We start from the raw sequence: 24,275 nt of genomic DNA, 5'->3' as shown, positions 1-24,275 counted from the left end.
CAAGATGCTTCTCCTTTTTTTTCCTTTTTTGGAAAGGAATGTTGAGCTTCCAGCCTTTATTTTTCTCGGATGCATATATATCCTCATTTTATTAAATAACCAGAACATAGCTCGTGCTACGGCGCCACATTAAATGAAATGAACAACATTTCATATGTTCAAATCCGTAGGTCAATCAAGACACAGGAGGAAAAAAAATACGGAGTACCAACTTGAGCAAGATGACGGGACGATTATTGGGAAGGAGAACATTAAAAATTATATTTCTGAATTATAAATCGTTATTTGGGCCTCCGGCGGTGAACTCTTGGGTCATGGAAGAGTCTATGATATATAGAGGATATACCGTAGATTTCAGCGGAAGAAAGTCATTATGACTGTGGCCTTCTCTGAAAATGAGGTGCATGAGGCTATCTTTCAAATGGAAAAGAATAAAGCCCCCCCCCCCCCAGGCCCGGATGGATTTCTGGCTAAATTCTATCAAAGTTTCTGGGAGGTAATTAAAAAGTACCTTATGGCGATGTTTTTTGCCTTTCAAAATGGTGTGCTACCATTCTTATTCCACTTGAATTTTGGAACGATTATACTTTTTCCTAAAAAAGAAATTACGACTCAATTCAGCAATACTGTCCAATTTGCCTCCTTAATGTTAGCTTTAAGGTCTTTATGAAAGTTGAAACAAAGAGAGTGATAGGTATAGCCAAGAGTGTTGTCCAAAACACAAACTGCGTTTATGCCAGGTAGGCATATTTTAGAAGGTGTGGTTATTCTTATGAGACCATCCATGAGCTTCATAGGAAGAAAATAGATGGGGTGTTGTTTAATATTAATTTCGAAAAGGCTTATAACAAGGTTAATTGGAACTTCTTACAACAGACGATGCGTATGAAAGGTTTCGATCCCGCGTGGTGCCAATGGGTGCGTGCAGCGTTATATTAAAAAAGGGAGTGTAGGTATTTGGGTTAATGATGACATATGTCATTATTTCCAGACAAAGAAGGGGTTACGCTAAGGAGATCCTTTATTTCCTATCCTTTTTAATATTGTCGCTGATATGCTTGCAATTATGATTGAGAGAGCAAAGTATGACGGCCAGGTTAGTGGGATTATCCCTCACTTGGTTGATGGTGGAATTTCTATTTTGCAATATGCTGACGAACACAATTTTATTTATGGAGCATGATTTAGACAAAGCTCTAAATATGAAACTGGTATTATGTATTTTTGAGTAGCTGCGAGGTCTCAAAATTAATTTCCATAAGAATGAGATGTTCTGTTTTGGGAGGGCGAAAGATGTGGAGTTAGAATATAGGACTTTGTTCGGGTGCGACTTTGGTTCTTTGCCTTTTAGATTATTGGGTATTCCAGTTCATTTTCGAAAGCTAACAAATAGTGAATGAAAACCGGTGGAGGATCGTTTTTTTTTTTTGAAATAACTGAGCTGTTGGGCGGGTAAGATGCTCTCCTATGGTGACCGGTTAACTCTAATCAATTCTTTCCTTACAAGTTTGCCAATGTTTATGTTTTGTTTTCTTGAGGTTCCAATAGGGGTTAAAAAAGGCTAGAATTTTTCAGATCTCGTTTATTTTGGCAAAGTGATGGTCATAAAATAAAGTATAGGTTAACAAGGTGGGATATCATATGCAGGCCGTAGGATCAGGGAGGTCTGGGTGTTGAGGTGCTTGAACTAAAAAACAAGAGTACTTAGTAAATGGCTTTTCAAGTTATGTAATGAACAAGGTGTTTGGCAAGAACTATTGCAAAATAAATATTTGAAGGAAAAAACCTTGTCTCAAGTTGATGCGAAACCAACCGACTCTCCTTTTTTTTGGAAAGGATTAATGAACATAAAGGATGATTTCTTCATGAGAGGCGGGGAACGAGCAAAATACGAGGTTTTGGGAGGATGCATGGCTAGAGGATAGAACCCTATGCGAGCAATACCCCTCTCTTTATCGAATTGTTAATCGAGCTAATGTGTCGGTTGCTCATGTTATGGGTGTGACCCCTTTAAACATAGGTTTTAGATGGACATTTTCAGATGATAGGTGGGATAGATGGGTTCACCTTGTTACTCGTATCATGGGAGTTCAATTTTCTGACGATAATGATGTGTTTGTTGGCATCTCACTGTGTCGGGACATTTCTCGGTTAAATCTATGTATTTTGATTTTCTTGATAGTCCTGTTGGGGATTTCAAGAAATATATTTGGAAGATCAAAGTTTCACTGAAAACATAATTTTTATGTGGTTCCTTCACAACTAGGTAATTCTCACAAAAGATAATCTCAAAAAACATAATTGCTAGGGGTGTTCTAAATGCTGCTTTTGTGATCAAGATGAGTTCATCATTTATTTTTTGCTTGCCCCTTTGTGAAAATATTGTGACGTATTATCTACATGACTTTCAATATTCATGCGTGTGCAAATGTGACTAATATGTTTGGTAACTGGTTAAATGGTGTCTCTAAGAAAGATAACGGCCACATTAGAGTGGGTGTGTGCGCTTTACTTTGGGCAATCTGGAATGTCTGTAACAATTTCATCTTTAACAAAAAAAAGTTTCCTATCTTTTCTGCAGGTTGTTTCGCTGGTTACCCATTAGATCCATATGTGGTTATATATTCAGCCGGAGGATGTGCGCCAGTACTTGGATATTAGGTACAACCGCTTGGCGATGGTTGCACGAGATTTCTACAACTGGTGCGGCTGGCGGTTTGATAGGCAGCTCACATGAAGATCTTATGGCAGCTTTATTTTCCTTTCTATGTTTAGATGGCTGGTGCATCCGAAACTTTGTGTGATCCTTGAATTGTAATGGTTTTGTAACTCCGGAAGCATAATATAGTTAATAAAAAGTTCATATGCATCAATTGGTGCAGAGGCTAGGGTCCTCCCCTTATAAAAAAAAGTCCAACGGCACGAAGTCCTAGATTCACCTATCTTTTATATCGTGCAGTAGTGAAAATCACATGACATCAATCGTATACCTGTAATAATGAATATTAGTAATGAAGCTAATAGCTCTGGTGATGAAAGTATACTCAAAAAAGAGCTATTGATGAATATAGATGCTACTATTCGCGATGACAACAATAGTTGTTTTCATCCGAATATATTTGATAGAAGATATTGGGATGGTCTTGGGGAGTGGTGTTTTGGAACATGAGAGCATATGCTCCCTATATTTTGAAATGCATCTTGCACATATTTTAAATTAAAAAAAAATTGAAACAAAAAATTCGCATGTACATCTTCACGTGCTACGCGCTCACAAAGTCGTTTCATAAAAAATGAACTTATCATGTGACGTGTGTAAAAAAGACAAAATTAAGTGCTGAAAATAATGCTTTTCACAAGATAAGTTTTCTCTTCTTTACATAGACCACAAAAAATATTATTTTTTCGTGAAACTTGACGCATACACATATATTATGGAGACTAGTGGTTGGGGCGCCCCTTGGGGCGCCTCCTCGTCGTTCTTCTACGTCCCAAACGCAACACATGATGACATATCCAGTTTGGTCGTAACATTCTATGTTTTGACAGTTAGTTAGTTGTACATGAATAGTTGCTTTCTCTCCTGAACACTAATACATTATGTGAATGCATGCATGCACTGGTAGCAAATCAAGTCTTGAGGGGTTAATAATTTCAAGGAGAACTCTTCACTTGTAGCAAACGATTTTTTCATTGAATATATCGGTTACACAAAAGTATTACACTTCTGCAACTGGCAGTGTCACTGTCAATACAACCTCGATGGACTCCTCATCCACTTTACACATCACCTAACTAATCAGGAACCCCCTTCAAAACAGAAGAAACCAGTAACTAAACTGAAGATGCAAAAGATCAACTTGAACTCCGGAAGGCAAAAGATTCATTATGCCTGCTTGCTCACTGTCCATGTCGGTTTGAGGACATCATGTGTCAGCACAAGGGTCGGTGTTGAACAAAGCCTACAAGAACTCATCAATTTACAGTAGTTTCGCATCAAAGCTATGGTACTTAATCAAACAATAATAGGTTAACCAAAAGCAACGAAGGATAGCTAAATCGGTTATAAGATTAACAATGTTGGTAAGTAATAACTATAAATTTGAATTAGATGAATTTTAAGTTGAGATGCTATGCACCTCCTACTAACAATACATACACCTCCTCACCGTGGCTCTTAATTTTGTTATTTATTTTAGAAAATGGATATGACGATTTGAAGAATCTGGTAAGACCAGGAAAAACTAATAAGTAATCTGAAGAAAACCACATACATATGTTCCTAAATCTTGATTTTTTAAAGAAAGTAGCATCTTAAAAAACTAACAATGGAGTAGCATCCAACTATGAGAACCCTAAACGGGAAAGGAGTCAAATACCATGGTAGAAAGTAGAAACAACTTCAAGGTATGGAGTTTAAATAAATCAGATACAATGTAGTTGCACAATAATGCGTGGAGATAAGGTTTGCCTGATGCATTATAAAAAATAGAAACAAATAAGCGACATATAAAGAAAAACTGGAAGTGTTATCTCGAGGGGAAAATCTGATCAACACTACAATACACACTTGGAAGCGATGGGCAGAAATCCAATTTCAGATGGAGTATTAACCCAAACTGGAAGTAAATAGGGAACATTTAGAGAATAATCTTTAGGCGGAATTGCCTAGCACTATTGTACAAGTTCAGGGTTCATAGTAAATACATGACATTAAGTGCATTCAAACATAGAACACTTGGATGACAAAAAAGTCATACATACATTTCTTTTGGCGTGACGCCGCCAAAGTGGGGAGAAGCTTGGAAGCTGCAGGATGTAAACGTAATGCTTAATTAGTCTAATATGCTTAAATCTGCAATCGGAGATGAACACAGAAAAATGATCATATGTACACTGCCTGAAAAGGCACCGACACAACTTTGTCATGAAACTTTCATGGAAACTGACAAGGAATATTGTTATCCTCACAACAAGTGATTGCTGTCATATACAATTTGGTTATTCCTCTTGCTGCTAACTCTCTAAATGAGATGTGGTGAAATGGTTTGTTATTGTTGCTCTTAGGAGGACAACCATACTCATCATCTCCAGCAACACCGTTAAGGACAACAATACAACATCTGCATTGACTGGTTGACAACACATATAGTTAGATTACCTCTCCATAACCGCTGATGTTCTTCCATAGAAAAAAGGGAGAAATACACATCTACGGAAGCAAAGACACAAATGCAAGCTAAATACTGAACACGAGCTAAAAACAAGCCTGTATCATTCACACCCTGAGCAATAGCGGATGATACTTACATCAATGACGGAAGAAAGAACAAGAAGACGTTTGGGAGAGGATTCAATGACATACTTACGGAAGCTCTTAGTGCATCCCAATATAGATTCCGTATAGGAGGACCAATTCCGCCAAAAATAACAACCCTTCCATTTTCAAGATGGTGTGTGGCTCACTACCTTACCTATGATTCTGCAACTCTTACATCATCAGTGCAGTCAACTATCTTCTAGTGTGGCTTGGAGCAATACTGCATTCATCACTGCTGTTGTGCTACTATCATTCTGATTATCCAAAAGAGCAGTATTAATACATAAGCAGACATCAAGACACATTCTTTAATCAAAGAAGGAAATGTAGGATCCACAAAAAAAGTGTAATGCAGGGCTAATGGTTAGCACAGAAACTAATGTTCTTAGATCTAAAGCTGTAAACGTGTGAATAAGAATAAGTAATATGAAAACTGAGCTCTATTGGTTATTATTAAGTAGGAAATCAAACATGTGAATGCTTGATTGCCTACTGAAACAGGGAAACACAAACCAAAGCTACCAACTCTGATTATTGAAACAATATGATGCATGGGGATTGACACGAAAAGATCAAACAAAGCTTGTTCTGTACTTGCCACAGTCTACAGCCAAGGATTGCATTGTACCTAGTAAAGATCAAATAAAAAAGTTTCAAAAAAAAAGATCAAATAAAAAAGCACAGTTCTTGTATATATTATTCAGGACCAGTGGAACTTGAAATTGTCCAACTTAAAACACAAGGAGGTAAAATATCTAATAAATACTGGTAACTTGCTCGGGAGTCGCGATCACCTACCATAACGGAAGTTGTATACTAAGTGGAGTATATTAATAAGTTTACAGGCAATACTTAAATATATTTTTAACTAAAACAACCACCTGAAGTTGTTAAACTTGGTGAGTCACTGAATTGACATTAGATTAATATAATCTTAGACACTGTTTATAATAGAGATGAATGGTATGGAGACACCCGAAGATGAAATAAACATTATTATTATGCAGTAGCATGAGTACAATACGGGTCCCGGTAAGTAATGTGAAAGGATAGATTTGTCAAAAAAGAGTTGTGATTTTATCTACACATCAGTAGGTACATAACCACATGAGACAACATTAAGTTCACACTTCAAATCTGGTGGATTAAAACAGTTACAACAATAAATTAATTCAATATACGATATGATGTACACTACAAAAGCCTCATGAGATGACACACCTAGCCATATAGGTGTCGACTAAATACATAATACCAGTAAATAAGTTGGAAGGATATTAGCTTCTCAAATTTCCCTCTTTGTTCTATATGAGATTTTATAACATGGAAGAACGGAAGAAAAAAAAAGAGACGGATTCCAGCCGTTACCTGAAGGCAAGCACGATGGTGATTTCTTTATGAATCTGAAAAATGATCTAGGAGGAAAAAGTGAGGAGTGTGAGTAGCTATGGCAGCATTTTGCCAGCATCAATTTATTAAACACGGTTACTACTTCTCTATCTTCTTGTATATTTACTCAAATGCTAGCCAAAGATAATAACATGGACCACATAAACTGAAATTATACAGGGTGGGTCTAATTAAACGTAAGAAGCATTAGCATCAATCTACATTAATAATGAAAAGTCGCACAAACTCTCATGAACTAAAAAAAAGTTTGTGTGTGTCAGCTTTAGCTGTACTCGAAGGAAATAACCTTGCAAAAGAAACTCATCAAATGCCTGCAGGTCCATCCCACGGGTGAAATTATTGTCTGCCCTGCCAGTCAATCAACGGAGGCAAAACAGGACAGATTCAACAAACCCCCCAAAAAAAAACGAGCAAAAATAATATTTCTGCCCTGTAAACTATAGATAATAAATCAATAGGAAAATTTATTTGTTCTTACAATGGAATAGGCATACACAAAAGCAAGACAATACAAAATAAAATTTAATTGCCTGAACTTCCAGTAGTAGAACGCCAGTCAATACCCAACAAAAAATAAGCCACTCTAATCATTGAAAACATTGTTCTGATGAGTAATACAAAACATACATATTCCTTTTACCTTGTTCGGTGTCTCTCCACACTCAAGTAGAGAACCAGGATATGCTACACCCTGATAACTGAACTAAACACAAAAATAATTAAAATTCCATCAAAACATAATCTCAAATACTAAAGCGTGATGACATCATGGCAAATTAAAATATAGTGAGGTTTACAGTTGTTGCCACATACCAGAATATTGAATTCAACCTTCAGTCCCCCATTCTTCTTCAATACTGCAACCATTGGGACAGTACTAAGAGATATGAACACCTAAAATTATCTCATGCAGTGATTATACAACAAATTTTGTTACCAATATTTTGTTTATTTAAATTACCAACAAGAAGAACAAGTCTACTAACTCCCCGTTGTAAAATAATTCGCAGCACCATTCTTTTGCCGGTAAAGATTGTGAAAATCTATTCTTGGAATTTCTGGAGAAGAAACAATATCCCAGGATTTAGAGGAACAATATAAATAACATAAAAAATGTAGCGCTGAATTTGTTGCTGGAGATTTTGCAACTCCAGTAGTGTAACATTAGTCTTTCCCTCAGCAAATCAGTACTTAATTGTACCCATTGGAATAAATATCAGTAAAAAATGGTAGAAGATAAATTGTTTTCAGACCTAACATCACGTCATACAAGCAGAAGTAGTGTTAGGACTGACATACATCACTTTTTTTTGGCTCAATTATCATCATAGTGGGCTCTTCTTATTAAAAAAAAAACTTAGTTAAAGATTAAATTTTCTAGGATCTGATCTGCACACTATTACATGTCATATGAGCAGATGAATCAATGAGCTCCATATACTGAAGGAATTGTGTCGGTCTATTTATGGATTACAACTGAGAAAGAGAGAAAAATAGAAAGAGGAAGAGATGGGGCGGCACATACTTTGCTGGAAGGGAGATAACAGAGGAGCGGCCCTCCTCAGCCTTGTGGTGCTGCCGTAACAAGATAGATGACATGCTCCACTTCAGCCATCAAGAAGCTCTTGGCCCATAAATATCCGTCCAAGGATACCCTGCATCTAAATGAGCCGTGAGATTTAGAGAAGGGGCAGCGCCAGTGGGGAGAACTAGAGGAGCAACATGGGCGGAGCAGTAGGGGAATGAGCAGCACGACGGCGAGCAGCAGGCGATAGGCGCCAGCGCGTGAGGGCGCTCCTAAATCCTAGCCAACAGTAGAGGGGGAGATAGATGTCCAGGTTACCGTCCTTGTAAAAAGCCGCCGCCACCGTCCCTAGTCATTAACGCCGCCGCGGATGCATCCTACTCTGCCTTGATAGTAGAGAAGGCAGATGGAAAAACAAGGCGATCCAGGGGAGAGCGACGATGTGGCTGGAGGAGGAAGAAACGGACTCGGAGGCGGCGGCGGCCGCGAGGAGGAGGGAGAGAGAGGAGAGGTTGCGTGAAAAGAGTGGGGTGGGCGGGCGGTTCGAGAAAAGAAGTCAGGCGGCGCGGTTCACCTCGCCTAGCGCGCTCTTGTCGTTTGTACGCGAGAGCCAAGGAAAAGCAAGGCCAACGCGACGCCCAACCAGTGCAGCGAAACAAATCAGCAAATCAGCCAACAAAATCGAACGAAGCAGCTATCGTGGGATGCTCTCAGATAGGGCTAGTATACACGCACTTACTTGTTCTCAATGTACATGTAGAATTTTTTGTCAAAAATTTTCCGCACTTCAAAATATATTTTATTGGTAGAGGGAGCATACGCACCGGGAAGCCGAATTGAATTTCCGGATGGTCTTGATCCTAGAAAGACTAATATTTTGGTGCAAAAGGTTCCTAAAAGAGACTTATCTATTGAGCGCGATCCTAGAGAAAAATTATCGACATACGATCGAGTTCTCCCAAATGGAGAAACATGTGATAGAGAATGTCTTGTATATAGCTTAATATTTTTTTATTGTTGTTGCTGCAAATTATTGAGAAATGGGCATGTGAGAGGATCATGTAACTAGTAGAGAACATGTAACAAATGTGAGTACATGGTATGACTTTCCTATGAGGTTTCAGAATAGTCAAACAATTGATAAAATTGCTCAACAAAAACTTGAAGAAGAAGCAAAGCATTGGAGAAAAGTTTTGCATATAGTTCTCTTGATTTCACAATTTATCGAAGAACATAACATATCATTTCGTGGCACTAATAGCATTTTACCAAGATAGCAATAGAAATTTCTTGGGAATGCTTCAAATGTTGGCTAAATTTGACCCGATTATGAAAGAGCAAGTTCAACCAGTGACCAATGATAAATTCGTGATTATTATCTCGGTCCTTGCTTCTACAATAAGTTCATAACTTTGCTAGCTACTTCAGTGAGGCCAGAAATCATTGAAAAGGCAAAAACCGCAAAGTACTCAGTTATACTTGATTGTACTCCTGATGTAAGCCACCAAGACCATATGTCTTTAATAACAAGGTATGTTGATGCATCTGTTGGTTCTGCTTGCATCAATGAATCTTTCTTTGGTTTTTGGACTTCGAATGGTACCAACGGGCGTATTAATAACAAGGTATGTCGATGCATCTTTTGGATGTAAACCATGGTACAAAGAAAACTTTTGTAAAAGTTCAAACCTTTTTTACAAGATGAACTGAAGAGGTTTGAACTTGATATAAAAATGTGAGAGGACATGGATATGATAATGGGTCGAATATGAAAGGAAAACATGGTACAAAAGAAACTTTTGAATATAAATCCAAGAGCTTTTTATTCAGCTTGGTTGATAGTCTGAATTTGACACTATGTGATATGGCAAATTCTCGTTGTAATGCAACTGATTTCTTTTTGGATTTACCCAACATATTTATACGACATTTGCTAATTCTGCTAAGAGGTGGCAAAATTATGGCTCCATTTTGTAAGTTGCACTGGGACCCAAAGCCTGGACATAGGGCTGACGCTCCTCCACAATGGTATCTTAAAATATTCACAAATTGTACTTCAGCTCTTCACTGATTGACACAAGAAAAACATCTAAAAGAAGGTAGACTACTTTGAGGGGGAGTATGGTACCGCAGTTCTCTCATGTGCCTGGTAAAAAAAAAGTGCGGGTGTGCCGTGTGCCAGTGTACCATAGTACACACGGAAAAGATAGGGATGTTGTATTTTATCAATCTCACTTGGAGAAACAAATACAAGATCCCTAATAAATGTGTTGCTGGTCTGTTAGCGCGGTTGGCCTGACTATGGAGATTGCAATCTCTTGATTAGTGAGGTCCTGGAAGGCACCCGGTTAATTACTCATGCGGGTTACACCGTGGAATACCTCCGATTAAGTCGTGTGGTCATCTTTGCCGTCTCCGCTTCGTATTCTCCATACATGATGTGATGATGGTGTGTGTTTGGGCGGTGGTAGTGCCCATGTCCTATCCGGTACACACCCACCCTCGTCGTCGTGCCTCAGCGGTCTTGACGACGTTGATGTAGTTGAAGTTAAAGTAGCATGGGTCTGCTTGGCTAGAACTTCTTGATGACCAGCAACCTCGTCGGGTTGCGCAAGAGGTAAGTATGATGGGAGTAAGTTGTTTGTGGATATTGACTTTGGTGTGAAACCAACCTGCACAAGTCGGTATAGCCAGGTGGTCGGTGCCTCGTCCTGGTTGACGTCAAGTTTATGGCCGATCATGTAGACAAGGTCACCGTCTCACGGCCTCACCAGACAGTGGTGTCAAAGAAGTTGTCTCGCCTCGTCTCGAGAGGAGTGGTATTCCGCCATGAGCAATCTCCAAGGGCATGATTGGTTGCTCGCAAGGCCATTTCTCGCTTCCACTGGGCTAAAAATCGGACGATTGGTTGGCAAGGTCGCATGGAAAAACTGCATCACACGATATTTAAAGCTCCCTAAAAGTTAGCCCACGAGGAACGCTCGATTCGGCCGTTTTTCTGGGGACAGGCACTAGCGAGAGCAAATCGATCAACCGAACTCCTACGCAGGGGAAACACGGTGGAAAAAGCGGGACCTGCAAACTTGCTCCACATTTAGGCGCGCAAAGTAGCCACGCTGTCCTCCCCCACCTAGCGAAAACGAAATCCCCTAAGACAAGAAGACGACGGCGGAGATCTAGATCTGCGGCGGTATGGTCGACTGTGGAGATCCCTGGAATCGTCTCCATCAACTTCTCCGTTACGCTGTCCCGCTGGTGTGAGAGTGCCCGGTCTCCTAGAGCGGCGACCTGTCCCGGTCTCCATCAACCTCTGACCCCCTTCATCTCCGGCTCCGGCAAAATGAGGACACCTTCAAAGAGGACTGTAAGCTCAAGCAACCCACTCCAGCCCCTACTGCTTTAGCCTAGATTCATGTCGATTTAGCTCATGATTATGCCACGTCGAAATACTTAGGCCAACCTGCACAATATGTTTGTTCAAGCAGGTGCCCTCGTAGCTATTATTCAGGCATGGGTCTTCCATATGCCCATCTTTTGTTCCCCTTACCTTCCTTTATCCATAATTGCACCTTGCACCTGCACACATATAAAAGACAAGAAAAAACTAATAAAACTAATAGTTGTGCAACACTCATTAAAAATGAAAGAGAACTCGTAATCATGCATAAATGTCATACTTAGAACTAGATGGATCACGATATGAGTGTCAACTAGCACATTTTACGTGACTAAAATATGTTATAAAATGCACTCATCAACCCCTAATAGATAGTAACAAAAAATTACATAGTAACATGAAATCATCATAAGTTGGCACAGAAGCCATAATAATACAGTAATATGACATCACATTTCACGAATCGCAAGTCAAATATTACAAATATGTATCATATACACATTGGACCATACTGTTCACATACATCCTGCAAAAACAAGTTAAGCATAGCATCACCATTCTACCGGATAATGTGAACTCGCAACTCCCTATGAACCTTAATGAGAAACAACAGGGGCTACGATTAACGAGGTTGAGAGGATTTCCCTCGCGGGATTGGAAAGGGCAGCGCCCCCTCGCAATATCTTCAAAGATCCAATCTATGCCATTTTCATGAAGGATTTTGGTCGGTAAATCAAATTTACCCCAAATCGACTATTGTTCTAATTCGACCAATTTACTTTGGTATTCGCATGCAGCGGGTGACGGTTTGACAATCGAACCAAACCCATCGGCCCTCAAGGAGCTCGATTGCAGGATCGCGGTACATTGATTATAAATCTAGGTTCCGATTAGATCAATCATATTGATCTTCGCATGCTGCAACTAGACTTGTGTGTCACTGTCTACACTGATGGCAGATACATACCGGTAGGGGTAAGTCGTTCCTTTACAACATGATCACGGAAACAAGATCATACATCAATCCTGAATCACCTCCATATAATCAATCACACCGATCTACATATCACCATATGCAAACTTCCAAAATCTATAACTTCTGGCTCTGATACCACTAAAGGACACTAGCACAATTTTTTTACCCCGATAAACAAGAATTGTTGTAGTCATAGATCACAAGATTACTACTAGACGCGTAGTTGCGGAACTTGATGAAGCACGTCGAGACAGTGTAGTCCTACTACCTCCTCCTCCTCGTCCCACGAGCAGCTCCCTCTTGTGCGGCTTCTTGGCCAAGTGCTATAGATGCAACATCTCCAACATATCCACACGTATGGAGTGGAAGTGTCGCACGTCGGAGTTCTAGATCCGCACGTGCAACTAAGGCGTGAGAGTAGTGATGGCTGGGTGGAAAGGTTCTACCCTAATCAGCTCGCCCCACCCTCTCTTATATAGGCGTTCCTGATGGTCTTCAACACTTGAGGCCCATTAGTACCCTTAGCCCAATCTAAAGCTGATCCAATCCGAATAAGGCTTCCAACCCTTAAGTGTGTGACACAATAGGTTCATACATGTATAGACATGACGTGAGACCGTGAGTACACTTACTCCATCAATAATTGGTAGCGGCTTCTAGCAAGATGTGCCAACTCCTAAACACGCATAAAGATCATATCAAACGAACCATCACAATGTTGTGTACATGTCATTCCCTTTGCCGCACGATACTCGGTTAATCCCTAAGCTAACCACCCTTTCTTGATCAGTGATTCGACATTCCTTACTAGGTTAACTCTTAATATTATGTAGCACGGCCATGCATTTCTGGATCCGATCACTCGAGGGGTTCAAAGATATCTCTCTTATGCAGAGAGGGCCAAATCCCATCTTGATTGACCATGTCTCGCAACATGCTTTAAGACAAACCCGAAAGCTACCTTTATAATTACCCTGTTGCGGTGTAGCGCTTGATAGCCCAAAGTAGGCCAATTCACATTCCAGGTACATACATCAATCTGAGGTCTAAGTGCAAAGCGTATACACTGTGTAGAGAAAACTGCAAGTATAATTGCCATGTCTCGTGCTGGTTAGTCCGACCCTATGACCCTATGTTTATAACATGTGTCCACGTCATTGGTTTGACATCTCCATATCTAGAACTTGCGAAACATAGACATCAACCAACCGATATGCTAGTCAAATATTCACATGTGTTCTAACATTAACTCCGACTGGGAATAACTTCAGAAAATTATACAAGTAATGAGTTTCACAAAGAGTTCATGTAATTGCCAATTAATACAAGTTGCATGGTATATATATTTAAGGAACATTACAATAACTCATGGATACAACGAAATATAATCATCTTTATAATTGCTTCTAAGGCATATTTCTTACATAAAATACTTCGGTAACACGCCATTTTATAAAATTAAATAAGCTAGCAAATGAAACACGTGCAATAATACTCCCTCCAACTGATTTTAATCGACGCAGATATATAAAGATCACGAAATATATCTAGGTCGATTAAGGTTCGTAAGCAACGGCGACTAAAAAGGGGTCTTTAGTCGCGCATAATTGATCCCGGTTACGCAACCGAGATTAATGGCAGTTGCGAACCGCGACTAAAGGCCGTTTTTCTACCGGTGACAGCAAATGAAAACGTTCAACCGCTGTCACGAGAGTACTGTACGTGATCGAAAGCAACCCAGTGCCTAAATCTGGACTAGCAACAAAGTTTTCCCGGAGTGGGCTCAGCCTTCATATGGCTTTTCTATGTGATGACGTGCACGTGAGATGTGACTCTTTTCGTATGTAACCACTCCACATATTATCACCTTTCTCTCTGTAGAATAATTTTAATCTTCAGAAAGTGGTCAAGATAGAAAAGGAAAAACAACGAAACTGCGCAGCCACCTTTCTCTCCTGGGAATGGGGGAAAACGATGGCAGCGTGTCTAAGTTTTGTAGGACGCGCGTCATGTGAGCAGTGCAGTAGTGCACCAATAACCAATCCAGCAAATAATTAACTCTACACTACCTCCAATTTTAAAATAAGTGTATTGCCTCACTTTTGTTTAGATACAGTGTATCCATACATATTTTAGTTATAGAATCTATGTCTAAAAAAGGTTGAGATACTTATTTTGGAACATAGGGAGTAGTAAGTAGTAGTAGTACGGAGTATTAGGATGAGTAGCCTTCTCTGTGGCACGGTCTTTGATGCATGAATTTAACCACCAATATATATCAAATTACTATGAACTTAGAGTGTATAAATGGTATCGTTGCGTGTATGTTCCAAATCTTTTTTCATTTCATATAGATTTATATAAATTTTAAGGACATGTCATAAGTACAAATCATAGTCATAAGTCGTTGGTCAGCGAATTTTAAGAACATATTACAATTTAGGACGGAGGGAATATTTCGGAATGGTTGTTGCACGTGTCACCTTTCAAGAACACTTGGGATATGAATAAGAAAAATGTAGGAGATATCATGTAGACTGAACTTCTATAGAAACCAGAACCTAGAAAAGTTTCAAATACATTGTTTGAATGTTACATAGAAGAAAAAAAAGCACTGAATATAGACATGAGTAGACGAAAACACGAGGTGAATCCTTATGTTAGTTTTCCTCCAAAATTCCTATGAATTAGCAGGTGTCATAGGATTTTCAACGAAATCTTATACGGAGTGTTCATATTCTTTTGTTCTAAACGCTCCATATGAATTTTCCTATAGAAAATCCTCTGATATTTCTGTAAGTTTTCTTTTGTTCTAAACTGGTTGTCAAAATGCTGCAGCGCTCTCCCAAGTGTTCTCCATCTCAGGCCCTATGGTTGAGCTGATGGTGTTACTCTTTTTGCCACAGTCTCCAAAACAAGACTATCTTTACTGTGGTAGTTTGTGCAACTATATCGGTAAAACTCGGCGAAGTTACTCCCTCCGTCTCGAAAAAAACTTCTCAGTCTTTTCTAGATACGAATATATGTATAACTAAAGTATATCTATATACATTTGAATTTAGATAAAGTTGAAAAGCTTTGTGTGAAATGAAGGGAGTACAACTTTATGGATCTGGATCTGAGCATGGATCCACGTACGCCTAGACTAAGCAAGTAAAGTAGGATTAGGCACGCATACGTCGACAAATCAAAAGATGCGAAGAGGCTGCACGTAGACTCGTTTTTCCTTCGGATAACTTGGCCACGTCACGTCTAGTACCTCGGAAAACTCTGCTACGTCTCCTTCTCCCCCCACCTCCCCGGAATAAATCCGTGACGCGACATGTCCACGGCCCCGCAGCTCTCTCTACGATTCTGCTACTCCTACTAGTCTCCCTCCTCCGACGATTCTTGCTCCGTATCTCCAACATGATTGCGCGCGGCCTGCTCCGATCAAATGCGTCCTCGCAGGTGTGTGACCATCGACCCTCCCTCTCCCCCTCTCGCCTTTCTTCCTCACACTCGCTGGCTAGGTAGTACAGCCGCCTGGAGCGTAGCCGCCAGTGAGACAATGGCCTGGGCCTCTCGATGGTCGCCGCGATCTGGGACTCGCGCCGTCGGCGATCGCTTTGTGGAAGTAGGCGTTCAGGGTGGGGGGAGGTGGAGGGTGCTCCTGATTGGTAGCCTCTTATCCAAATTCGGGTCAGGAGATTCTCAAGGGGGGATTTTTTCTCTCTCGATCCGCTTTCCGGTGATACTAGCTTGTGCGGCTCTGTGCCGGAACCTGCATCTCCTTTGAATCTATCTTTCTGCTTCTTGTTAATCGCGCACGGGTTTACTTTGCCTGATTCCGCTTAGTTACCTTTAACGTTCGTCCTTCAGTACTTTCAGTTACTAGCTTTTGTGCAACTTTTGTAGCAGCACTATATGCATGAATAGCTGTCGACCTGGGATCACTGTGCCATTTAGGGGCTCCAAACATTCCTACTGTGTTTGTTCTTTCATGTGAAAGTTGTGATGCTTCTTATGATCCACTGCACGCTCAGTAACCTCAGATGCTATGACATACTTATTGTTTCACTACTTCCTCTGCTGTTCGGACTTCACATGTGACCTGCCCGATTTCTGCCACTGTAACAGACTCTCACAGCTAATGTGTGATGCTTCATTTTATTTTCCGGAATTCGCAGGCAAGCAAACTAGTGAAGTATTTAACCGGCACCGGGAGTGTACAAGGGCATGCAGATAGTTTGGCAAATGCATCAGTCAGACATTTCAGTTCAGCGCCATCTCCTCAGTCGAACTCAACTGAAGAAAATGGGTATATATTATTTCCTTTTTTTTTTAGAATTGTCACACAGGTGCACTCTGTTATGCTCTGAGGTGTATGCAGAGTTGGAGTCTGTATTTACTAGCTACTGCCGATTTTGAGAGTATGGTCTTACCAGGTTTAAGGGGCATGGCATGTTGGCCCCATTCACAGCTGGATGGCAGAGCAGCGATGTGCACCCGCTGATTATTGACAGATCTGAGGTGTGAGCTTCTCACACTAGCATCATATCTGCTTAGTTGCCTTATCGTGTAGGGAATCTGTATATGGAAACTCATGATGTTGGTTACTCTTTACCATGTTGGTGAGCCAGATATCTATGTTTTACTTATATAATGTTAAACTGTATATGCAGGGTTCTTATGTCTATGACAACAATGGGAATAAGTATCTAGATTCTCTTGCTGGACTATGGTGTACAGCTTTAGGTATGTACAAGTACAGTCGCAGAATTGTGCATTCTTTGGGATAATATATCTACACCACCATTTTTTGTGGCTTTAGATGTAATGTTTGAACTCTAATTTTGTTCCCCTTTCATGAATTCACAAATTCTTCAGGTGGTAGTGAGCCTCGATTAGTCAAAGCTGCAACTGACCAATTAAATAAGTTACCCTTCTATCACTCATTTTGGAATCGTACAACCAAGCCAACATTGGTAAGTTTCTGCGCCTTTTATTGACCATCGGTTTGTTAAATTCATTTATTAAATTTACATTTACAAATAGTGATGATGGAGACACTTTGGTACTTTTAGGATCTTGCGGACGACCTTCTTAGCATGTTCACTGCAAGGAAAATGGGAAAGGCATTCTTCACAAACAGTGGTTCAGAAGCAAATGACTCACAGGTATGATTGCTGGAAGAACTGATGATTTCGTGCACAAACTATAATGTAGATGGCAATGAATTTGGAGAGCTTTCAAACATACTATTCATTAAGAAGGGTAGCAACCATACTTACAAACTATGTTTCTCTTATTGTCATTCACATCTGGAGGGAATCACTGAAACCTGTTTTACATAGTGTTATGTAAGGGAGTGTGACATGACATTTAAAATAAGAAACATATTATGTTGAAAACACATCACTAGGGACCTTTTTCTCGGGAAAAGTGGGGCACTGAAACATAAATAGTAGGGTGGATTGTGAGAGTATCAACGAAATAAACCTTTTGGGTCCTTTGTAGAAGGCTAGTAATCAGTAACTACTGCTCCCTGGTTCACCGTTTACACATTTCTGGGAGATAGGCATAGTTATTTTGCTGAGTGTATCTAGCTGATTTATAGGCTGTACTGAGTTCACAGTCGTTTGGTGATAAACACTAGTGATTTTTATGCTGTTCGTAGAATTTTCCTTGTTCCCCTCTTGTGGTCTTCTCATAGCACTGGTCTGACGTTTACAATATTTACTCTTGTTCCTGTATAGGTCAAACTAGTATGGTATTATAACAATGCATTGGGGAGGCCAGACAAGAAAAAGTTCATTGCACGATCAAAAGCGTAAGCAACATAATTTCTCAACCTTTTGCTCTTGAAACTAAGAAATATATGTTTTGCTTTATTTGTTAAGTAATTTGCATTAGCATCAATGTCCCGTGCCATCACTTTAGTATTATTGAAGTCTCGTTTTTATGTTCTTTATGCAACATGGTGCTATTTTGAATGCCACTCTTACTATTGTTGCTTTTGTTACAGATACCACGGATCGACATTGATATCAGCTAGTCTCACTGGGTGAGTATTGGCCTAAAAAATAGTGTTTTCCTTATAATGTGGATTTTCTTTTATCAGTACCTAATATCTAGTACCCTGAAGAATTTATTAGTCCATTTTTTATTGATACTTAGTTAATTTGTTAATTCCTTCTGTATCTTTAGTCTTCCTGCCCTGCACCAGAAGTTTGATCTACCCGCACCTTTTGTTCTGCACACGGACTGCCCTCACTACTGGCGCTTCCATCTTCCCGGTACATTTTACTTCAGAGTTTAGTTGTATGATCAATGCATCCCATTTTACTAATGAGATGGTTTTGATGTGTGACAGGTGAAACAGAAGAAGAATTTGCCACAAGACTTGCCAATAATTTGGAGAATCTTATCCTCAAGGAAGGACCAGAAACAGTAAAGTCTTCTTGTCACCGAAGCTTATATTATGCAATATAGGTCCCAAGTATATTACTTGACTAATATATTTTTCTGTTTCAGATTGCTGCGTTCATTGCTGAGCCTGTGATGGGTGCTGGCGGTGTCATCCCCCCTCCAAAGACCTATTTTGATAAGGTGACAATAAACAGCTTCAGCTACAGCTTTTATATTGAAGTCTTGAATTTTTGTTTTTCTTGTTTATCATATCCCATTTTCTTGTGTATCAACAGGTTCAAGCAGTGGTTAAGAAGTATGACATCCTTTTCATAGTAGACGAGGTGCTTTACATTCACTTCTCAAGTTAAACACACACACACACACACACACAAAATCTTAGCTAGTAAAAGAACATATGAAACCACTCGATGTAAGTGTTAATTGATTATGCCTTTTAGGTCATTACCGCATTTGGAAGGTTGGGAACCATGTTTGGATCTGATATGTATAACATCAAGCCAGATCTAGTCACTTTAGCCAAGGTAAAATATCTTTCACAAATATATATGAGTACATATTAATTATCCAATGTTTGCTTAGCCATGCCAATTCCATGACAACAGGCTCTTTCATCTGCCTATGTCCCCATTGGTGCAACTCTTGTTAGCCCTGAAATAGCAGATGTGATTGATTCTCAGAGCAATAAGCTTGGTAAGTGAATGGCACTGCGTGAGCTCAGTTTCTCATATATGCATTGGCATGTCCCGGGTGCTTTTTGAAAAAGAATATATACTTGATGAGCTTTTAGACACATAAATGTGCTGAGCGGCTGCCCCTTTTTTCAGGTTCATTTGCTCATGGCTTTACATATTCTGGTCATCCAGTTGCTTGCGCTGTCGCCATTGAAGCGCTGAAAATCTATCGGTATAGTGCACTTCCCATAGCAGACAGTGCCCCTGCCCCTATTGGCTTGTTGTTCCTGATGAATCTTTCCAACTATTTGGTATCAGGGAAAGGAATATTCCTGATCATGTGAAGCAAATTGCTCCGCGCTTCCAGGAGGGAACAAAGGCCTTTGCAGGAAGTCCAATCGTTGGGGAGGTACCCATCTTTTTTTTTTTGTGGTAGATACTCATTTGTTGTCCAAAAGCATAATCGATATGCTTCTGTATGCAGATCCGTGGTGTAGGGTTGATACTTGGAACTGAATTTGCTGACAATAAATCACGAGATAGTCCATTCCCTGCAGAATGGGGTAAGTAACTATAAACTAATGATAACCTGCCCTTATTTTTCAGTAGAATGCTTCAGTGTGCCAAATCATAGCTTGGAATCACTTAATCTGAAGCATTCTATACTAGAAGATTATCATTGGCGTAAACCTGAATGTTGTGCAAACATTTCTCGCTTCTCTTTTTTAAAACTGAACTATCCTATGTTATTTTGGTAACATAATTCTGGGACTTGTTAAGAACAAATCTAGAAGATTATTGTACCGGGACATGTAGAACTGCTTGTCGTATTCTGGGATATACATGTATCTCGAAACAACTAAGTATCCTTACAAATTGTTTCCTTGATGGCATCTTCAGGCGTTGGTGCTATCTTCGGACAGGAGTGCCAGAAGCGTGGCATGCTGGTTAGGGTTGCCGGAGACAGCATTATGATGTCGCCGCCATTGACAATTACAGCCGACGAAGTAGATGAGGTAATATCAGAAATCACAGCACCACCATCATCCTCTCCATTTTGGGGTTTGTAGTATAAAAAGAATGAAATTGGTACTGAACTGTCTCGCTCTGAAACTCTTTCAGCTAGTGAGCATATATGGGAAAGCTATGAAGGCCACTGAGGAGAGAGTAGCCGAGCTCAAGTCCAAGAAAAATTAGACAAGATGCAGCACGACAATGATGATAACGTCGAAGGCGACGGACGACGTTGGCATTGGATGTGTACAGAATAATTCCCTGCTCTCGGGGTGAGGTGGTAATAACGCAGCGGAATGAACGGCCCTTCTTGATGTGCAAAATGGCGAAGTGTTCTTTCACAAAGCAACGGCGATTGATGATTTGATTACACACACAAGATAGATTGCGTACAATCTCACATGTAAAGATAATCTCTTAATAAAGCCCCGTTTATATGTTTGCCATATTGGAAATTCCTAATTATACTGGGCAGGTTGAGTTTAGAATGAAATATTTTCAATTCCTTTTGAGATTTATGCCTCCCCAGTTTTTTATGAGTCGATAAGACTTTGAACGACTCATATTTATCTACTCATACAACCAAAACCAGTTTTCAAGGAGTATCTCCGAAGAGAAGATACTGTACATTACAAAATGCATATCGTACAAGTAGTCTGGCACAATGCTAAAAAAAATGTGTGCGGTTGAGGCGTTGGGCGCGCATATGCATTAGCTAGCGACGTAGCAGCCGGCGAGTAGGCGGCGGCTTGCAAGCGCAAACGAGCGAGACGTCGTCGACGACGGGCCCACAGAGCGTGCCGGTGGTGTCGGCCATGGTATGATACCCCGAGCTATAGAGCACCACTCTCGTCCGGTTCCCCTGCGCCGTGAACTCGAGCTTGCCGCGCACGTGCCCGCCCGTGCCCCGGGACGGATACTCGACGGTGACCGTCCCCTGCGCCCCCGTGGCCGCCGCCACCACGCGCATGGGCGGCAGCTCCGGCGCGCACGCCACGCACCCGTCCCGGGCATCCCCGACGGAGAACTCCATCCTGCACGCCGCTCCCGGCACGGTGTCCACCTCCTGCACCAGCGCCACCTCCGACCCGGCCACCAGCTCCACGGCCCGCGCGCCGCCCGGCACCGCGTAGTGCGCGGCGTCGACGTACTTGGCCACCTTGGAGTAGGACATGACCATCCAGCCCGGCAGCGGCGACACGTCGTCTTCGTCCATGGGCGGCACCAGCACCCCGCACGCCGTCCCCGGGATGATGTAGGGCCCCTCCTCGAAGTCCCCGTTCCTCAGCAAGTTCCCGCCGCCGCCCCCGGTGTCGCTAGGCGCGCGGAGCTTCTTGATGGCGACAGCGTCGACGATGGGGCCGCAGGCCGGGTCGTCCACGCCCTCGTCGCCGTGGTGGATGATAAAGGTGACGATGCCCCGCTCGGCGCGGAAGGCCCAGGCGTAGGAATCCCAGCCGCTGGCGCTGTACACGGTCTGGATGGGGATGTCGCTGGCCGGCGTTGCGGCTTCGCCTCCGCCAATGGGGACCGCGGAGAGGTTGAGCCACTCGGCCTGCGCGCAGGTGCGTGAGGCGCTGAAGGTGACGGAGTAGTAGGCGCCGCGGGTGACGCTGAGCTGCTGCCGCACGGAGGCGCCGTTGCCGAGGCGCAGAGCGTGCACGCCCTCCGGCACCGGCAGGACCATGTCGCCGGGGCCCAGGCTCTTGCCGGAGTCGATGTACTCGACGAGGCCGGTGATCCTCCAGTAGGGGATGGCGTGCTCGCCCGTCACCGTCGTGCCGTTCATCTGGGACCTGTTGGGCGGGTACTCGAAGTTGCCGTTCAGCAGCGCGCCTGCATGCATGCGTGACGTGTCAACTACTTCTAGCCGCGCATGCAAGATCCCAGGATAATCTGGCCATTTCAGACAGTAAACTAGGGTTTGATTTCTGCCGCGCGGCACCTTGGGAACCAATTAAAACGTCAACGCCAGCATAGTATTTTTGGGGCAATGTTACACTCTGATAATAAAGAACTAATATCACAGTAATCCGAAAATGCATTGGCACTTATGAATTGGGGCGCAAGTGAAATCACAGCCGTTCACATGCATATGGATGCTTCATATACGTGGGTCCCTAAACTTATCCACTCATTGCAAAAGATTCTCTTCTTGAAATACACTAATAATTCTAAAATGAGTATAACTTTCGCATAATAAATGTAAATGAGATTTTGTTTGCATATTTGACTTCCTCCCGACGAACTCTTCAAAATGAGTCTAATATTTAATTTTTTAAAATTGATTTCGTGAACTGTATCTATAAAGTCCTCTATTGTTTGCGCATGTAGTCCATATGCCATGTTCATGTAGTCCTGCAAAAGTACTGCTGGATTTATAAAGTCCTTGTCAATTTTTCATATGGTACATGTAGTAATGTCAAAAGTACTGTTGATTTTACACACATGACAGCTGTAGATTCCTTTTTCACGTGGGGTCATGCTGGACCGAATCTCGAGGAACACAACTATAAACAACGGTTGTGATATCAACTGCGCCCCATTTTATAAGCACAATCTGCGGGTCGACAGTAATCATGCAATGAGCGGATCGGAAGTGAGGATCGATTCGACGATCTGTTACCTTCCATGGATACTCATCGATCGTCACCGGCCGGCGGCCGGCCTACATGCATTGCTGGGATGGATGATCGCAAAGCTCACTAGGTAATCATGCAATGGAGAGATGCAAGAGTGGCTTTCGAGGCTCTCACCGTCTCCGGCGGAAGCATGTCGGGCAGCTGCACCGCAGAGGAGCAAGAAGAGCAGCGCGATTCGGCGCGAACCATAGGCCACCATCGTGATTGTCCGATTTCCCGGCGAGATCGGTTGGTATTCCCCCACTTCGATTGACCGGCGGCGAGCTGATATAAGTAGCTGCCGGGCTGTGAACAACGCGCGTACGCTCTCGATGATAGAATCTAAGCTGATTTGAGTGCTGTGATAGTGATACGTTAGCTTAGCCAGGGGACTCGCCCTTGTACTTATAGGAATGGCAGATGTGCTAGTTCGTAGCTAAGCTAACCTAGGCTGCTCGACCGGCGCGGTGACCATGTGAGGGAGGCACGGTGACCGTGCGCGGTGCCGGCGCGCGGCGAAATTATCGGCCGTCCTCCCTCGTCTAGATCCGCTGGACCTGCGGCCGTGCTAGTGTGCAACCGCGCGCGGCCCCTGCGTGCGGGCACGTGTGGCGCAGTGCATGCAGCATCTGCAGCCATGGATTGGATGGCCGTTGAGATGGAGATTCCGGCGCCATTTGCTTCCCTTGATCGGGCGGCGGGTGCGGCTGGGCTGGGTGGCGACTGGGGGCGGCACACCGCACCACCTCGCCTGCGCCTTTGACTCTCCATTATACCCACATGCAGTGGTGACACAGCCCGTTTCCTCGGTGTAGCCACGTTTCTTCAGATAGGATGGTCATGTCCATGTGCCATACGTACCCACATGCACTGGCATGAACGTTTTCCCATATATCTCTCAAACCCTATTTCTTCGGGCCGGTAGGA

The 24,275-nt window shown here is 42.1% G+C and overlaps 2 protein-coding genes across 2 annotated transcripts; one reads left to right on the top strand and one right to left on the bottom strand.

The window, feature by feature from the left end:
* The first annotated feature begins 15,950 nt into the window (after positions 1-15,950).
* On the top strand, positions 15,951-21,175 carry LOC124674217 (gamma-aminobutyrate transaminase 1, mitochondrial-like). Its single transcript, XM_047210254.1, has 19 exons — positions 15,951-16,078; positions 16,798-16,928; positions 17,056-17,140; positions 17,293-17,365; positions 17,498-17,595; positions 17,695-17,787; positions 18,367-18,440; positions 18,636-18,674; positions 18,818-18,906; positions 18,984-19,060; positions 19,145-19,219; positions 19,315-19,362; positions 19,480-19,563; positions 19,645-19,732; positions 19,867-19,945; positions 20,032-20,122; positions 20,198-20,276; positions 20,614-20,729; positions 20,836-21,175. The coding sequence occupies exons 1-19, from the start codon at positions 16,037-16,039 to the stop codon at positions 20,908-20,910; spliced, it is 1,536 nt and encodes a 511-aa protein (XP_047066210.1). The 5' UTR covers positions 15,951-16,036; the 3' UTR covers positions 20,911-21,175.
* Positions 21,176-21,442: 267 nt separating this feature from the next.
* LOC124669647 lies at positions 21,443-23,568 on the bottom strand. Its single transcript, XM_047206223.1, has 2 exons — positions 23,484-23,568; positions 21,443-22,563 (listed from the first exon to the last, which is right to left on the bottom strand). Exons 1-2 carry the CDS (start codon positions 23,566-23,568, stop codon positions 21,443-21,445), a joined length of 1,206 nt encoding a protein of 401 aa, XP_047062179.1.
* Positions 23,569-24,275: the final 707 nt, after the last annotated feature.

Source organism: Lolium rigidum, chromosome 7 (assembly GCF_022539505.1).
Source record: "Lolium rigidum isolate FL_2022 chromosome 7, APGP_CSIRO_Lrig_0.1, whole genome shotgun sequence".
Taxonomy (NCBI): Eukaryota; Viridiplantae; Streptophyta; class Magnoliopsida; order Poales; family Poaceae; genus Lolium; species Lolium rigidum.
This window is presented reverse-complemented; position numbering and strand designations above follow the sequence as displayed.

What these genes read in the sequence shown, in the direction of transcription:
- LOC124669647 (XM_047206223.1), bottom strand. Translation starts at nt 23,568, where the DNA reads ATGGTGGCCTATGGTTCGCGCCGAATCGCGCTGCTCTTCTTGCTCCTC. An exon ending in ACATGCTTCCGCCGGAGACG is followed by an intron (nt 22,564 to 23,483) that starts GTGAGAGCCTCG and finishes GCATGCATGCAG; the next exon opens with GCGCGCTGCTGAACGGCAAC.
- LOC124674217 (XM_047210254.1), top strand. Translation starts at nt 16,037, where the DNA reads ATGATTGCGCGCGGCCTGCTCCGATCAAATGCGTCCTCGCAG. An exon ending in GTACAACCAAGCCAACATTG is followed by an intron (nt 17,596 to 17,694) that starts GTAAGTTTCTGC and finishes TGGTACTTTTAG; the next exon opens with GATCTTGCGGACGACCTTCT. An exon ending in TCAAGGAAGGACCAGAAACA is followed by an intron (nt 19,061 to 19,144) that starts GTAAAGTCTTCT and finishes TTTCTGTTTCAG; the next exon opens with ATTGCTGCGTTCATTGCTGA.